The sequence below is a fragment of the Thermobia domestica genome, chromosome 16 (genome assembly GCF_964235325.1).
Source record: "Thermobia domestica chromosome 16, izTheDome1.hap1.1, whole genome shotgun sequence".
NCBI classification, from domain to species: Eukaryota; Metazoa; Arthropoda; class Insecta; order Zygentoma; family Lepismatidae; genus Thermobia; species Thermobia domestica.
This window is the reverse complement of record NC_137469.1, coordinates 177,779,207-177,798,724: the sequence shown is the minus strand read 5'-3', so window position 1 is coordinate 177,798,724 and position 19,518 is coordinate 177,779,207. Positions and strand designations below refer to the sequence as shown.

The 19,518-nt window shown below is 34.9% G+C and overlaps 1 protein-coding gene across 1 annotated transcript in view; it reads left to right on the top strand.

Moving 5' to 3' along the window:
- Positions 1-173: 173 nt before the first annotated feature.
- LOC145673517 (uncharacterized) overlaps positions 174-19,518 on the top strand; it is a 50,387-nt gene continuing 31,042 nt past the window's right edge. Inside the window, exons 1-3 of the mRNA XM_081743289.1 lie at positions 174-330; positions 7,521-7,623; positions 12,415-12,507. Of these exons, the coding sequence (XP_081599415.1) occupies positions 295-330; positions 7,521-7,623; positions 12,415-12,507 (232 nt within the window). The 5' untranslated portion in view covers positions 174-294. The remainder of the gene's footprint in view (positions 331-7,520; positions 7,624-12,414; positions 12,508-19,518) is intronic.

Genomic DNA, 19,518 nt, shown 5'->3' with positions numbered 1-19,518 from the left:
ACAGTACATTGTTTGACGTTTCAATCACGAAATTAAAACAAATACGTAACATGTACGTCTTACTATTTGTATAGCTTATTTTATAAACTTTGAACTGTTTGATTTAAAATTGTTATTTGATTTTATAAACTATGCTGAGATAACACAAAGAAGAATGACGTTTTGAGACGTTTAGGAATTGTTTCTCAACGGCAATGAACGCAAATGAATATATACTCATTAGAAATTCTTATTCACATTATGAAAATATTCTCTTAGGAGATCTTGAGGCTACTGATAAAGCAAGCGACTACAATGCTCTTCTGTATTACTATAGTTATTATTGTCCAGGTATGTTATGAAATACAGTTTCGTTTATTTGGTTGAGACATACATTTTACTTATTTGGGGGATTTATAATCTTCTTATAATATAGTGCTATCTCCAGAACCTCGGCTTGGTCATCTTTGACCAAAAGATCGAATATATTTCAGGCAAAAATTTTCTTGTAGGCATTATATTTGGAAAACTACAAGTAGTGTAGCAAAATCCAAATTACCACTTAACTCAGTATGGTGTGCTTATTCTGTAGAAAATCCAAAAACGTGATTTAGGGACCGTTTAGAAATTTTGTGGCCCCTGATCCAAGATCCACTATATTTCAATTAGATTTTTAGCAAGCATTATATCTGGAGAACTACGTATACTGTAGCTAAACCCAAACTATCACTTAACTCAATATGATATGCTTATTCCGTTGAAAATACGAAAGCTTGACTTAGGGCCGTTCAAAAATTATTTGGTCCCTGATTCAAAACCCATTATATTTCAATCATTTTTTTTAGTAGGCCTTATATCTGGAGAACTACATATAGTGTAGCCAAACCCAAACTATAACTTGACTCAGTATGATGAGCTTATTCCGTTAAAAAAAAAAAAAAAACACGAAAACTCGATTAAAGGCCTTTGAAAAATTTTGTAGCCCCTAATCCAAAAACAAACTATTGGCCAGGATAGCAACCTTTTGATTCATCCTAAATTTTTGGTTGATCCAAATCTAATGCAAGTTAAAAGTATTTTTAGTTCTAACCAGACAATTCATTGTTTCTCTTTGTGTAATCCAAACATCTAGCTTTAAGCTACTTGTGAACTTTCTCCGATTTTCATATCTTTATTATTGATCTATTTCCTCGTTTAAGGCCAACGTTCAGAACTTTCTGCTTTTTTTTGTCTATGACACTGCATCTGTACCATTTATCAATTTTCTGTTGGCAGATGCAATATTTCTTGCATTTCTTTGCATATGTAATACATTGAATGACATTGGTGACCTAGATTCTAAAAGAGAATGTGTGAACATCAATACAGGCGAGGTACCACTGATAATCTGAAGAATATATTTTCAACAGATAAAGATACCAAAGAATTTGTAGAATATTGATGCTGAATATATATTATTCATCTATTTTCTATATTCTGTATTATATATGTTGGTGCAGACACCAAACGTACGGCGGCTATCTCAGGAGAAGTAGAAACTAGATGAAATGAAATCTTTGAATTTTACGTCCCACGTTTATGCCAGTTAGGCTAAAGGAGACGGTGATGATGAGAAATGCATGAAATGATGCAATGAAGAAAGTGGGAGGAAACAGGAGAAGCCTGAGAAAACCCACGAGCATGGTGTTTGTCCACCACAAAGTCCACACGGAGCGAGCTGGGATCGAGCCAGGGACCCCAAGCACCGGAGGTGAACGCTCTACCACTGAGCCACCACGCCCCCTGGCAACGAGATGTGTAAACTACTGTAGTTGAACATGATAGTAATTGTTATTCAAGTGAAATCCATTATTAATCCTTATTCAAATGAAATCCATGATAGAAAAAAGTAAAGTAAGATGTAAAATGAGAATGCGGAAATTCATTATGGTAAATATCACATATCTGTAATTCCTTCTTGTACAGGGCTTGAAGCTTCAGATGGAACACAATGGAAAATTATGTCAAAGATTAAGAGTTGTGCACGCAAATAAAGTGAACATAACATTTTGAACGAAATTAGTTTCCGGTCTACTTGCAAAATGGCTGATATACTTTTGGTGGATGTACTTGGCACCTCACAAAAATGATGAAATAATGAAACGCACTAAGAATTGCACAATGAAATGAAGCGAAATGAAATTTTTGAGTTTTATGTCCCGCGGTTATGCCAGCTAGTCTAATGGAGATGGTGATGGTGAGAAATGAATGAAATGGTGGAATCGAAAAAGTGGGAGGAAATGGGAAAACCCCGAGGAAACACACGCACACGGTGTTTGAGAATTGCACAAAGACTGAAGCAAGAAGTGTCTACAAAATAATATGTGATCTATATCTCTCGAGGCTATATGGGGTTGATATCTGTCCGACAGGCAATAATACAAAGTTAGAATTTCATGGTTTGAGGTCAAACATGTGGAAATACCATTTTACAAGAAAGCGATGTTACGTGACAAGTTCCGATATATATATTTGTGCGCGCGCTTGTGTATGTGTGTTGAATTGTTCCAATTTTCAGTAGTCAAAAATTGATACTTTCTGTAATTAGTAGGAACGTGGAGTTTTCGTTTTGTTTTATCCCTGAAACTGGTGTTATTTTTGCCGGAAATTGGTGTTATTTTTCGCGATTTAATACAAGCAAATAGGGGTTATTTGCTTTATTCTGTAATGGTTTTGAAAACAAAAAGAAAGTGGTCTGTGAAAGCTAATTAAAATAAAATATAATTTCAAAGTTACACAAATAGTTTTAAATTTTGACATCTTAAATTTAAAAGAATAAATTATACTTTTCGACTTAGCATCTAAGAAAACAAATTCTAGATATCCCTCCTAAAATTTGATTTATTTAATGTATGATTTGAATACATATATCGAATAAAACCACACTGCAATGTTTCTTAACATTTTCTTCACTTCAAAAAACAATCAATTTACACTTATCTAAAGGCCCAGGCAGCAAAATCTCAGAGGCAAACTTGCAACAGTACATTGTATATTTGTAATTTTGGGCTATAAAATATTCTAAATTTGTACTAGGCTTGACTGATTTTAATATCAGAAGAAGAGAAAGAAAATAGATATAAAATTAATGTTACTATATAAAGATATTCAAATGTTTAAAAATAATAAGACTTTGGAACGTCGTTGTCAGGACAACCATATATAAATAAATGGAATAAAAAAGGGACGGAGTGTGTATTATTTAATGGCTCAATTACGAAAGGAACCAGTGATTTAATCGTTGTAAACTTTCACTAACCAACCGGTCTAAAAATAACAGAATTGATAGTCTTTTGAGAATCACATTTTGTTGCAAAGGAAACTTGTGTTATTTTATTAGTATTACCGGTCAACATGGCGATTTCGCGAATTTATCGCTTTATGTAGTGCCTTTCGGTGTTATTTTGGAAAAAGTACCAAATTCGCGTTTTTTCGCGATTTAAAAACACCAAAAACGGCTTTCTATCATATTCAGGTATACTTATATACTTTACTTTGCATTTTTTCAAGTTTTCGATGTTATCGTTAAAACGAAAACTTCACGTCCCTAGTAATTAGTAGTTGTGTCGAATTTAAAGATACATTAAAGACACATTACACGCTATTAGGTGTATAAAAATCTCAAGAGAAAGTCATTAAGATGAGAGTAAAGTTGAGGAAGGGCTGTGAAGAATATGATGAAAATAAATGTTAGAAAGTTAAAAGCCATGGTGATTGGAACGAAGGTGTCAATATCAAATATAGAAGGAGTGAAGACAATAGAACAAGTGACTAGTTTTCGATATCTGGGTAGCGTTATTAGTAATGATATGAAATGTGAACGCCAAATGAAAGCAAGGATATTAATGGCGAAAGAAGCCTTTAGGAGGAAGAAAATATTATTTTGTGGAACCTTGAATAAAGAGTTGAGAAAAAAAAGACCCATAAAATGCTTCGTGTGGAATACTATACTGTATGGATCAGAGTCATGGACGTTACACAAAAATGATGAGAAACGACTGGAAACTTACGATATGTGGGTGTGGAGAAGAATAGAGAGAATTAGCTGAGTTGAGTGAAAAACAAATGAGAGGATTTTAGAAATGGTAGGGGAGATAGGTATGTCCACAATATGGCTTGGCCCAATACGCTCGTCCGTCCCTAAAAGCAGTTATCCATAATTGTGACGAAACTAATTAATATTGAAAACAACATTTTGGTTGTCTTTAAAAATGATGAAAAGTCGCGAGAGCTGAGGTCGCTAGCTTGTGGTGTTAAAATATAAAAAAAGAATTAAAAAATGAATTCAGGTCTAACGGACCCGTTCGTCATTATTGAATTAAAAAAGGGGAAGAGAAACTGTTTGGGACATTGGCTAAGAAGGAAATATATATATGAAGGACATGCAAGAGGATATGGTGGTAGGAAAAGGAGGAGCGGAAGAAGGAAACTATAGTTAATGGACGATATCAAAACAGAAAATTCGTACGTGAAGACGAAGAGGATAGAGGAAGACCGTGAACCATGGAAAGTTCTCAGATGCAGCAAGTGACCTGCCGATAATGGCAGAATACCTATGGTGGTGATGACATGGACGTTTGGGTTAGAAATTCTTATTGCAATATTAATTAATTAATTAATCACTTTTGGCTTTTCCAACTCGTCATTTCTTTTTTTCTCGTGCATCTATTATGTCTTTACGCAGCTACTAACATAGAGTTACAATGTGATTTCAATTATCGAATGAAAGTTCAGAAACCATACTCATTTTAATAAGCAAAGAACTCCAGAATTACGTGTTAAATATCTATTTCTCGTGATAGGAGGATAGATAAAGATTGTCATTGCAACTGTTTTCTACCTATCTGAGTGCTTACGTTCACTTTTTATCTTCTTTAGTTGTCATTACTTCTTGTTAATTCATATTTAACTGAGTCTTATTAACAACACTGGGAGACAATTCTATAAATATTGAAAGAAGTCTAATATCCTTAGACTTATTTAATTAAAAATCAGAATCTATCATGAAAAAATAAATATATTTTTTTCATAATTGAATGTGTTTAATACAATATTTATTTTAATACTTGCGATTTTTCTAGGGTCCTTGGAAGTGTTCAATTCATCCAAATGTTTGTTCATCTATTTTCATGATTCTTTTAACATTTATAGGTTGGATGAGTTTGTCCAATTTAGCTAATAGTAGCCTCATGCAGGAAACGTCGTTAATGACCCACTTGCCGGTAAATGACGATCGTCGATATAGCGACACACTGAAGGAATTCCGCTAGTGTACTAGGGCAGCACGGTTTCGTCAAGTAGAAACAGATACCTAGAGTCGGGGTGTTTAAGTTACCACCGTGTAGCAGCGGGACTTCATTTTGGTCCGCGCTCATTCGATTCGTTGTGGAAAATTGCAAAGAGACCAACAAGAAGTATTGCCAGTCATCTACATACTGTTATTAGTATATATTATTTTTTCCTTGATCAATTGTTCCGAAAGTGAGCTGGGGGGGGGGGTTAAAGTGTAACCTCTGCCTCTACATCATGAAGTGAAAATTGAGATGAGTACGTATAGTTATATGAATTTAGATTGCAACTCTCGCAGATCATTAGAAAGTGAATGTGGAAGAACTATGAAATTAAGTAAGTAGGCACGCGTCATTTTTTAAACAATTACATGTTATACGCATTTTATCTGATGATCCCAAACGGTTATCGTCGAATATAGAAGGTTAATATTCTGGACAAATTAAAAAGACCTCCACGTTTTTTCCTGTAAAAGGGAGGTTTTCTTCTTCGTCTCCGTGGTGAAGCTGGAAGAACACAAGCCTAGTAATCATAATTTTGATGGTTCGTGCCCACCCCTGGTACTTTTTTCTAGTGTTTTTAAGACTCACCTAAATATAAACAAATCACGCATATAGACAATTTAACATATTTTGGAGGAATAATTTTGTGGTTCGTTGGAGTTTCGTTGAGTTTCTTCCGGCGGTGGGTCGCTGTTAGTATAATTTTCAAAACGGAACTGGTGTCACCGTGTATCATCGTTGCGAGGCCGCTAATTTTTGGCGAGAAAACGCTAGTTGCCTATTGGTGGTCCACCAACGCTTACAGCATAGGCTGGTGAGAATAAATAGATTACATCCCGTATAGAATTCTGAAAATAAAGTAACTTCAATTGAATACTATAGAAAGGTACACTTTGTTTAAATTATTGTTGTAAGTACATAATATCAGTGTTACTACTGCTACTTGGATGAATATATTGTCATATTATCGAATTCAAGTTACGTTTCCATTCAATTCTAAAAGAATGTATAATTATTGTGTGCGATAGTGAAGGTACTATTTGAATTTGAGCTCTGTTCTGGCATTGAAGAACTCAATTACAGTAACGCTATTAGCTCTGTGCTAGAGTAGTTTGTTTCGGCCGATAACTATATATATTGGGAACTTCTGGTAGATTAACTAAAGAAAGTAGGAAATACAAGTGTATCCCAGAAGTAGTGACTCACTTTCGATTCGACGATTGTCTCGCACCCTGAATATCAAGAAACCATCCGTTGCCAGGGTTCTCAAGGATCTGAAACTGTGCCTGTATCATCCTCGCCTCTTGCACGCACTCAATGCGGACAATTCCGATAGCCGTATCAGGTTCGCTGAGTGGTACCTCCGGACGGTGGAGGAAAATACCAACTTCAAGAATCACAAGGCCTGGATGGACGAGGCAAAGTTCCATGTGTCAGGGTTCAGTGAACTGTCACAAATGTGTGTACTGGCGTCCTGAGAATCCAAATGACGACGCAAATCATCAAGGAATTCAACAATATTCCCATTGAGATGTGCTGAGATGTGTGAAGAAATGTGCGTCTTCGAAAGCAGGCACGCATCGATTTTAATGGCTGCCAAGTGGACTTCGAAGTGCAGAATAGGAATTAGATACACTAAGCCACTTGATTTTTACATCATTCTCTGCACCTAAAATTTTTGTTTCATGCCATTCTTGTTTATAGCAAAAATGTACTGATCACTCAGAAGGTGAGTTACTACTTCTGGTACAACTGTATTATTTGATGCTCATAATTCTAGTTTCATCTGCTCCTATGTTTTAGTCCTTGATTGATGCTATTTTCTTATTGTGGATATTGCACCCTCAGAAAGAGTACTGATGATACTAATGAAAATTGCATGTAATGGTATTAAATTTAAAATGTATTATCACTAGATTTAAAAATATTACACGCAAGTGTTCTACTAGTTCGAGTTCGAGTAGAAATACTCACTCAAAGGATTTTGTTCAATATCTCTTTGTCGTGTGGTTCAAGAATCAGTAACAATGTACTTTCTGTTATGTGACGTGCTATGTATTTCTTGTCATTCGTTTGCACATGCAGCGCACTCTCATTTGTCAGAGAAACTTTCGGGAGAAAGTGCACCGTATAGACAAGATAATACAGTATTGTTGATTCAAGGTTTGAAGTCCGTGTACATGAATAAAACTGTTTTCTTACTACTTTCAGATAACATTATCTACTTCCTTCCCGAATGAAGCCTCTGAATCAATGGAAGAAGATGAACTTGAAGGAGACACTGCAGATCAGTCCAGGAAAAAAAGATTTCTACGTAAAAATATTTTTATTTATTTGTTTTTTTATAGCGTAAAGTGGTCTACAAGAGCTCCATCCCAAAGCATATAACTCAGAAACTATTGTACACGGAATTAGGTTATTTATGTAGAAAATAAGCTTTATATAGAGAGAAAATTTTGTAACTCTATAATCATTGATCGTTTAATGATGTTACTTAAAAATGTTGCGTAGAGTTATAAAATACAAGGTGAAGCAAAAAGATGTTAACATTAAATGGAGTTTTGCTCACATGAAATTACAAGGCAAGGATTTGGTTATAGGGTTTCAATTTGGCACCCATCGCGCTCAACGCATTTATGGAGTCTGTTCATTGTTTATTGTATGGCTTTCTGGGTCATTTGTGCAGGAACAGATGATCTGAGTGATGCGATACCTCAGATCGTCCAACTTGCCAGGTTGTCTGGGATACACACGATCCTTGACCATGTCTTATAACCAAAAAAATCACATAACGTCATGTCGGTGGTACGTGCTGCCATGGGAAAGGACCCCCCTCTACAAATCCAACGTTTACCGAACGTATCGTTCAGATAATCCCGAACCATCTGACTGTAATAGACAAGGGCGCCATCTTGCTAAAAAAAAACTCACCGGAGAATGGCAAGTGACGCGTTCTCCTCCATGAAAGTGCTGAGCATATGAAGGTAATTATCTCCCCTGACGGTCTCTTCTTTGAAAAGAAGGTTCGATCACTCCAAATTTTCTCACTGCACACCAAACGTTCACATTGGGTCAATCCTGTATGTGCTTACGAACTTCCTGCGGGTGCTTGGTCCATCAGATGACATAGTTGTGTTTGTTCACACGACTGCTGATGTGGAACGCTGCTTCGTCAGAAAACATGAACAGTATTTCGGCTACATGCGCACCATTTCAAAGATAATTTATGCAGCATTTACACATGCTTGCTTCTTGTTTGTGAGAAGCTGCACAATCTGTAAGTGGTATGGCTTCTTTCCTAAATCACGGTGTAAAATTCTAAGCACTGACCTCTTTGAGAAATGTCTTCAGACTTCGTTGGGCTGGCTACCATCGTTCCCTGGATGAGGATGCTATTCTCTTCAGTTCGAACAGATCTCTTTCTACCAGTGTTTCCCTTGTAATCGTCTTGAACGAATCTCGTCCTTACAAACTTATCGTAGATCCTACCAATTGTCAGGCGAAGGTGCATCCCGTTAGGTCCAGGTCGTGACTTTTTCTTGTACGATGCCTGGGGTCTGAAAAACCTCCATGTAGGCAGCTATTTTCCTTCGCTCCTTAATGGAATATCGGAACGCCATGATTTAATCTGCAAAACAATAACAAAAAGAACATCCATTTAATGTTAGCATCTTTTTGCATCACCTTGTGTATTCAAATATGCCTCAGTGCAATATCCCTCTCTACCACAGAATAGCCTGAGATTCATGATTGCTTATAGAAAAATAACGAAAATTGTCGACATAAATTCTTACAAAATTATACACAGATAAAAGCTTAAAATGGGACCATCAATGTTTTTCAATAATTGGAACCACGCTAGCTACAAATTAAATTAAGCAATCATGAAAATACAGAGTTCTTTCAAAGTGACAGACATCCTGATACAGACACGCTTAATTATGTTCTTTTACGAATATTGTTCACTAATCCTTCCTTATATTTATGTAAATTACCGTGAAACGTTAAATACGTTTCATTTTTTAATAGTACGGGTGGCCAATGTAGGCTGTTAAATGGTACTGAAAACTGTTATCATCGTTACGTAATGTATTTGGTGTAAAATTAGCACAACTTTGTCAACATTTGTAAGAATTGTCAGTAAGTTATAAAGCAAAACATTTTATTATTGCAAACTTTTTTCAATGTGTAGGACTTAAGTTTCAATCAAAAGCTTTATGCTCATTTTTGATACCTTCCATGTAGTTTATGATTTACGTGTTTCTGAAATTCGAAATTTTTGATTTTAACAATCATTGTTGACATTATTGCTGAGAAAGAGAAAAATCAGTCGCATCTATTTGAAAACCCGTGTATTTTCACCCATTGGTAGAATTAGACGAAATGAATGATAATCTTCTTAAGCCAACTGAAATATCTACTAAAATTCAAAATATATAAGATTCCTAACAATAATTTCTAGAAGAGACAAAGGACAGGTTTTCTTAAACTGAAGATTACATTACAGTATTAGAATTTTAATTTTTAAAAAAATCGAGTTGAGTATGCAGTTTATTTTGAGCTGTGCCGTGCCGTGGAATATCAGCGCCGTGGCAAGACTACACTACAGCGCCCCAGTACATGTGAGTGAGGTCGCTGCGAAGCACCACCATGGTTGGCCGGAAGCTTAAGAAAACTTCCAATAATAAACCCTGCTTTTCCTTGATTTTGAGCACATTTTATAATTTTTTCCCTCAATTTCTTATATGTACACATGCATTTTCTTTTTCTTTTCGAATTTTGCGCCCCTTACTTCTGCGTCCCCCCCCACAGCAGGGCACTGATTTTAATAGATTTATATAGTAGCTCATGCATAAATGATGAACGAGTTCAGTGTTGCCACACTTGGTACAATTGTACCAAATTCAGCCCTTTTTGTCATTCATCGGCCCGTTGGTACAACGCTGACATTTGCAGCCCCTTTTGTGGAAAAGTTGGTACAATTCTACCCAATTCAGCACCATTTAACAAATACTTGTCACTGTACATTGGACTCTTAAAAACTGCCTTTGAACGTTCATTCTGTGACGTTGCTCCGCATAACGCTACGAATTTTGCGTGGAAAATTCGTAATTCGTAATATTTTATTATAACGCACTGGTTACACACGAACTCGGAGATGATTCATTTGTTCCTCGTTTCATATATGGCCTCGTTATATATTTTCTCATATATGACCATAATACCAAATGGTTTTGGTTTATAGGTCACTTTGAAATAGAGGCGCGTTTGGTTTCCTTACAATACGTAAAGAAGAAAACTGCTTTTCCTTTTAACATGCAGCCTCTGTTATACTTCCTACGTGCGAGAAAAGTTTCACCTACTTCCACGGTTGTTGGGGTTCCACCTGTTTAGATATTTTTAAAAAGAGCACTTTCTTGAATTGGACTCTTGGAAGAGGGGGACGGGTGTTCTAGAACTTCACCTCTTTTAGTTTCGTCTTACGAAGCCCCTGGTATAAAATAATGAATTCAGCCCTTTTTGTTTCAATTTGGTACTATTTTTCAGCCCACTTCAGAGCTTGGACTGTGGCAACACTGAACGAGTTACTTTCTAGCAATAAAATACCTTCCTCGTATTTCCTTCTTCTTTTTTCTTTTTTTTTTTTTTTTGGGGTAACATTAAATGAAATGAAATTAAAAGTTGGAACTAATAAATAATAAAAAATGGTTTAATAACAACGTGGTTTTACATATTTACAATTAAAACGAAAGGTTCGTTAATCTAGTAACTATAATAGAAATTACCATCCCGTCTGGAAAACACTTTATGAAGTATCACTACTATCAGAAAATCCGGATTACAGCAATCAATTGCCTGGATAAACTGTTCAGTAAGGAGCAAATTATACTTCTGCTTGAATCTTCAATCCTGTTGTTTTGAAATAGAATTCTTGCTTTATAAAAATAGGTTCAGTGGTTTCTATCTATTGTTCAGTTTAATTTTTAATAATGTGTCTGGCGATAGTATAAAAATATGTCAATTCACTATTTCCAAACTAAAACTTCTCAAAGTTTGACTGCCATGAAATAATAGATAAACTTCAGCATATTTACCGGTAAATGTATTAAAGTATTAAAATATTCACACGGCATACATACAGTTACTTCGGTTTGCTTGTGTTTGATATCTGTGTTCAAAAAGGCCTATCCGGTTGCAACGATGTGAAGACTTTGGGGGATATGGCTGTCATTCAGCTCAAATGTAAACGAGACTATCGATATTCTATATTCCAAATGGAAATTGTTCCAAAATGGATGGAACATAGTCAAGAAAGGCACGAAACGTTAACATTAATGTCAGTGGGAAATCAATGAGAAACAAATAATTTCTGCACTTAAGCTTATGTGAAAAACTACCAGAGGGAAATGGCTGAAATTCATCTCAAATGTACAAGAGGCTGTGTAAATTCTATATTTTGAAATCCAATTGTCCTAAAATGGATGAAACATAGTCAAAAACACGAAAGATTAACAATAATGTCAATGGAAAATTCAATGAAAAAAATGAAGTCGCCCACATAACTCAAAAATTAAATAATATGGCCAATTGACAGCTTATTGCAAAGATATAATGAAGAGCATAAAAACGATATATAACACGTAACGTAAATATGGATAGAACATTGTCAAAAGTCAAGTTGTTTGAGTAAAATCAATAATAATGATAAAGTATATGCATCTTCTGCGAATTACCCAGGGCGCCCCACGCGGAAGTTGAGTGATTGAAATACCCCACATCTGGATTTGGAATCTCTAGATTTGATTTTGCACGCAACGTGACTTTTGACCTGATCACATGACGCAGTCTAATCCTCATGGCGAACCGAATAGGCCCTTTAGGAAACTTTATGCACTAAATTAGATTCAGCTCAATAAATCATAGAAAATAAGTGTTTATTTATTGTATTCAATGTAGCAGAGATTTATTGAAATAGCAAAGTAGTAGCCTATCATTACACAGTGCAACATCAACTTATATTGAAGAGTTTGAAGTCTCTTTTTATTATTATTATTATGTTTCATGAATAGAAACAATAGTCAGGCATGATGTTTTTTCCTTTTAGAATATCCAAGTGTTACTGGTGGCTCTGGAGTAATGCTTCTCCCGCTTGTTATAAATACTGATGTGATGGGAGGCGCACAAAATACAATGCAAAGTGAGTTTCATTAGCCAATTCATTATCATTCATTATTATTTTAGGGTTAACTTTACAGTGCCCGCTCCAGCTAGCATACTAACTGAAAAAGAGACATTACACTTTATTAATTTTATGAAAATGGGTCAAAGCTTCCCTAATTTTAAGCTAACTCGTTCCTACCCCTACCCTACTTATCCCTATCTTACTCTAATCTACCCTACCTTACTCTACAATACCCTTTTAACCCGGTCCTAATCATTGATGTGCAGATGGAGCGTGTATTGTAAAGTTTACACTTATGGTATTTAATAATAATAATAATAATAATAATAATAATAATAATAATAATAATAATAATAATAATAATAATAATAATAATAATAATACAGAAGTACATTTTACAGAAAAACGAAGAATGTTAGGAATTTCAAAATGGGTTTTAATTACGGTAATACATACTTTAATTTTTCAAACATAAGACTAAATTAACTTAAGCTCATTTTGTAGCAAAATGTTCTGAACGGGCTAAGTGATACAGTTGTGTGTTTTCTAAACATTTTCTCAAATATTACAAAAGCATTGCTGTGAATGACATTCTTGACATAAGTTTGCTTTATGTTAAACTTTATTTACATCTTTAGCTATTGTCACTATAGTTACAGTTTCAGCTATACATCTTCAGTATTCAAACTCAAAAATGTGTGAGCAATTGATTTGACCTCAGTACAATGATCATACTAGTATCAAAACATTTTGAGCGGTATTCAGAAAGAATTCGTTAATCGAGGGTTAGTCTCAGACTAGTTAGTAAGCATACTAACTCTTTACTAAGAAGGTGCACTGTTTGGTATTCAGAGTCAACTTTGAGTACAAATAAAAAGTTGATTTGGGTATGATTAACTTATATAGCCCCAATGCATCGAGTGAGAAAAATAAATGTGGCAACTAATGAAAAGTAGATGAGCGTATGCGTAGTCTGTAAAAATGAAAATATATGAAATACGAAATGTTGTGTCGCAAGCTAAACCGTGGGTAAAAAATTAGCTGCTGTTCTAGATTAATTAGTCAAATGTGATTAACTTCGTCAAATACTACGTCCTAATCAGAGACTCTGAACACAATTCTGATAACCATTCGTTAGTGAACCCCGTAGTATGGCGTAAATCAGACTTCAAAACGACTCTGCATAAGGCCCTTTATGTTCAAACATTAAATTTGCAGAGTAATAAATCAATATCATTATAAATATATAGTATTATAACGGTAATAAACCCAATTTTGTTTTATCAGTAGCTATTGAAGTATTTATCATTTAATTCATAGGACTATTGATATAATAGCAAGTGTAGCTGACTAAAAACTAATCATATTATAGTTTATTTTGTTTATATTGTTGTTTATTGTAGTCATATCTAATATATTTTACAAACAGATCATTATTTATTAGTAATATAAAATAGTAGGAAACTGCATGGTGTCACCGTCCCATTTGCGCTCGAGCAAATGGGAGGATGCACTAATTTCGGTTGCGCAAATGGCGCTTGAAGTGATAAAGGTGGTTTCGATTCTGTGAAATGATAATAAAATTTTTTAAATGTTTCATTTATTTTACAAATTTATATACATATGAGACGGATTCAGACTGTACAGGTAAAAAGAAAGGTTGGATTCTTAAGGTAAAGTCCATCCACCGGTCGCACTTCTTCACTCATGTGGCTCAAATCAAACACTGTATCACGTAATGAAAGTCTTTGTGCACTTGCTCTCTTCACTGTTTTCCATGAGTTGCCTCTGTCCATCCTAGTTCCATCTGGCCTTCAGCGCTGGTTCTGCTGCTGCTGCTGTACGTTGCTCTGAAACAGAAACAGAAAAGTTAAAAATAAGGACGCCCCTCGGGAAAGCCCGCGCCCTGAATAGTGGGTAAGGTAGCAACCAGCATTTTACATGCCTCTCCCCCATGCAGTTAGGAAATTAAAGCTGCTGTCGGCGGGTGTGTGTCTGTAGTGTAGGATAGAAAGAAAAAAGGGTAAAATAGGAGATAGGAAAGCGCGAGAGAAGAGTTATTTGTGTTTTGATAGCGGGACAAAAAATCTGGAAACCACGGGGGGGGGGCTTAGTCGGTCATGTTGCATGCAATAGAATTTACATGGCAAAACCACAATTGAAGTGTGGCCAAAATCCATGTAAAAGTGTCTGTAAATAATAAATTATTAGTTTACATTTTATATTTAAAGCCTATCTGATTATGTTATATACAAATCTGTGTTGTCTGTAGTGGGGAATGTATTGTTAGTGGGGATCTGTGTTATTTTTAGCAAGCAATTAAGCCATCTCATGATACTTTGTCTGTGCATGTGTCGTCATCTGTCTGCTGGTTACAGCATCTTCAATTCATCTGTTCTACAACTCCTACTTCTGTTCTATTGTTCCGCCGTGAAGCTGGTTTATTTTTTTGAGTTCGACTGCTTGCCCTTTTCTGCATATGTTGGTTGAGTAACATGTATTGATCCATTGGTAGCTGTCAAGGCGATCACTGTTTTTGCGAAGACTTTCTTTGTAGCTGACTGTATGATTTCCAACATCTTTGTGCATTCTTCTTGATGATTGGTTGCTATGATAATCGTTGTAGCCCATGTGATAATTCGGTTTGTGGCTATCTCTATTGCTCTCACTTTGTCTACGAATTATAATAGCCCCTTCGTTGGTCTCTGTGCTGCCACCTGCCGGAAAAGCTAAGGGAACCTCCAAAGATATTCAAGAAGAGAGGAGGCGATGTGGTGGCGCTGCATACCACAATAGTACGATTTAACTCTTTAAGCGAAAGACCGGTCTATGAGATCTGACGCGAAATTAGTTTATAATAGTGGCAACTCTGAATGTGTCAGCCAAGAATAATAAACTGCCGTCTCCTCACCACCTTTCTCAACAACAAACTTATTCCCGTTTAGTTGACGATAGGCAGTATGACATGAGATATTGATTTTTAAAAGTCATCTGGTCTTGCAGACCAGTCTTTTGCTTAACGTAATTGTGTCCTGATCTCTTAGACCGGTTACTTTCTGATCTTTTCTATTTTTTTCATAATCAAGTTCCCGTAAACATTCCTTTGTATAGTGTAAATAAGTGAATATCAAAGTAATTACTGTAACTATCACTGTAAATAATATTTCCCATTGCGACTGGTGTCTGTGCAAAGTGCAATGGATCAACTTTCTACTTCAAGAGATAGTAGAGATATAATTTTTCAGCAAGCAAATACTTTGTCGACTTTGTTCAACTGATTCTTCTGAAAGATAACAGTGATACTGGTGATAGTAATTTTGATGTGATTGAAAATTCCGAAGTATACACAGACTAGTTATAAGCATAGAAGATATTGCTAGTGAGAACTCGTCTTTACAAGATGAATATTCCCTGTTAGGTAATGAGCTATTTCATTCTTAAGAAAACTCAGATGCCACTACATTACGAGTCTTTATCTTTGGCAGATTGAAGAAAAAAATAACATGGGCTACCTTATTTTTAGACAACAAAAGAGCCAGTAAGAACTGTTACAACTCCTGCCCGGAATATTATGGGACTGCCCGGTCTTGCTGCACCTGTAAGAGCGCTTGAAAGTAGGAAAAAGACAGTGGAAATTTGGAATTTATTATTTCACACAGATAGTGCAAATAGTTGGTTGGCATACTAACCGTAAGATTTCCATTATCAAAGAAGGATTAGATCGTAAAACAGAGATGTCAAACTACCGTGATAAGACTGTTGCTATTATTAAGTATTCTAAAACCTTTGAAGGAAAATGTGAAATAATTATTTTCTAAAGACATTACTAATAGGCAGACCTATTTTTACTGCAACACTATCGGATAAGAGTTTTGAGATTATGACGTCGTGTTGAACTTGCAAATATGCAAAAAGAACAACAAGCTACAGATAAGGCAGCAGCAATATCTGATTTTTTTCAATGTTCTAGCAACCTTCAGAAATGTGACGCCAATAATACCTATATACAGTGGCATATTTACGATTTTTGGGGGGGGAGCTTTGCTAACTTTATTCTTAGAAATATGAAAATTCTGCAAGATATTTTAAAATAGTAAATACAATTTTGGGGGCTTAAGCCCGGAAGCCCCCTTAAATACGCCACTGCCTATATATATATATATATATATATATATATATATATATATATATATATATATATATATATATATATATATATATATATATATATATACAGGTTCAGGCTCTGATGGTATGGGACTAACAAATGAGGAGCAGACCAATCTACTGAAGACTAGCCAAAGATTAGTAAGTCTGCGTAGGCCCATTATGAATACCAACAGAAATATTACTACCGACGATTGGTTTTCTTACAGTGAGCGTCGAGGAGCTTCGACGTGAGGATTGACTTTTGTTGGAACTCTACGTAGGGATAAGTAGCGATCTTTAGGCTCATCTTACAATGCATTCAATGAAGGAAGACGCTTGTCTCTGTCATTCTAAAAAAAGAGAAAACAAGATAGTCGTACTGATTTCCTCTATACATCACACTAGAGACCTTAACAGGGAAACTATGAAATCTAAATAATAATGATTTATAACAAAACCAAATGCGTGGTGAAGCTTCTTGATATTAAATATGCAAACTACTCTTCAAGCAAAGACAAGTCAATGGCCATTGGTGCTCTTCTACAGATTGATAAATCTATGTAGCATGAATGATTTTATCTCGTACTTCAGCTATAGGAATTCATCTACGGTGTCAAGATTTGAATTTCTGAAGAAACTGAGAGTACAATTAATTGAGCTCCATCTAACGAATAGACTTTCCATCCCGAACTCACCTCGTGATAACAAAGAAATCATAAGAAAGACTATCAATAAAGATAATCAACAAGTACAACTCAAAAGAGTTCCTTCAGATAAGATAATTAAAAGAATAACAATTTAAGGCATAATCAAAATAAATGAATCAAAACATTGCAATGTTGGCCAAGAATTTAAGGGATTACCGAAAGAGTTCTTTAAAAATTGCTATCTTGCTCAATAATTAGTTCTGGGATCAGAGGATAAAATTTTTGAGCTGCCCAAAATCGGATTTTCGTATTTTCAACGTAATAAGCATATCATACTGAGTTAACTGATAGTATAGGTTTGGCCACACTGTATGTAGTTCTCCAGACGTAAGACGTACAAGAAAATTTTTGATTGAAATATATTGAATTTTTTGATCCAAAAAAATACGGCAAGTTTCCCTATGTCAAAGAAAGAAAAACTGCATACAAACGTATCAAATATTCCTAATCCATATGTTTGGAATGCATGTTTGCATAATATGTACTCCAGATTGTGAGAAAGAAGTACTTTTTCTAGTTTGAAAAAGGAAAAGGCAATTTTCAATTTTGTTTTTAACATTTTTTAACGTGTTAATAATTGCAAGTTTCCATAGTTGGTAAGAAAACTGTTTTCTGTTTAGATGTGTTTATTTATTTATGTTTTGAGGTATTTGTAGTAAAATATAGCTATTTAGACAGGAAATACAGGGTTTTCATAAAGTATGGACGGATTTAATTCGCTTATAATTTACATAAAAATGCCCATATTGAAATCAAATAAAGTGCAAACGGTAGCAGAAGGATTAAATTTTTACCTGTAATCTGCACCAGCTCAGTTCATTCACCGCCACACCTCCAACTGGGCGCCATTTACGTCCACACATTCGCGTAGGCGGCGCTGGAATGCTTACCCTGCTCACTGTTGCAGGCGATTTTGGCGGCCTCCCACTTCGAGGACGGTCCAGGACGCTTCCTGTCTCCAAGAACTTAGCATGCCACTTTCGGATTGCACTCTCAGTCGGTGCCGGCTTTTTGAACTCTTTGGTGAACTTTCGACACACCAGAATTGGTGATTTTAGCTCTGCGTACCACAGAACACATTGCGCTTTCTCTTTCACCGACGCCATCTTTGATACGATAAAAAAAAGTAGTCTTCTCAAAAGAGTTTTCATTTATTTATTTCTTTAAAAGACACACACACCAATACAGCTTACAACTTACTTCTAACAGTCAACATTGAAACAACAATGAAAAATAAAATGGATAGAATTTGGTAAGAAACTGACCCTTGCCCTCCCTCTCCCTCTCTCAACGTGTTCAGAGTTGCCGCTTATCTAACAGTGTTGCCAACTAAAAATTTTATCCTTCCGTTATCGTTTGCACTTTATTTGATTTCATTATGAGCATTTTTTAATGAAAATTATAAGCAAATTAAATCCGTCTAGACTTTATGAAAACCCTGTAATTAAAACATTTCATACTGATCTCAGAGAACGGGTATTTCTTTTATGTAACAGAATTCATGTTTCCATTTGAGAGTTAAAAGTGTTAAGATTATATCCATTGTTTAAGAGAACTTCATTAGTTAACGTTCTAATTAAAGTATTCTATTGTAAGATTGGTATGAATATTTTAAAAGGATTTTTTTGTTAATTAAAAAAAAATATAATTCTCAATTTATGAGGCGAAATACATCATTTTGGGATATTTTGGTCAATTTCAGAACATAAGAGTACAGCAGACTTCAATATTGCGGTTTTTAATTAGTTTTGGACAACAAAAATTCACTTCTTTTTAGATAAAATATTACTTGATTTCTTTGTTAGTTTGTTAATTTTATTAATTCTCTTCAAGAAATTTAGAATAAAGTTTCACACATTATTAAATCAATATATATATATATATATATATATATATATATATATATATATATATATATATATATATATATATATATATATATATATATATATATATATATATATATATATATATATATATATATATATATATATATATATGTGTGTGTGTGTGTGTGTGTGTGTGTGTGTGTATTTATGTATATGTGTGTGTGAGTGTGTGCGTAGGTGTGTGGGGGGGTGTTTGAGTGTGTAAATTTTTCTAGACATTTACAAGCATTCATCCATTAGTTCTAACGCCTGTTGAGGAAGCTTTTGTAATTAATTGTTTT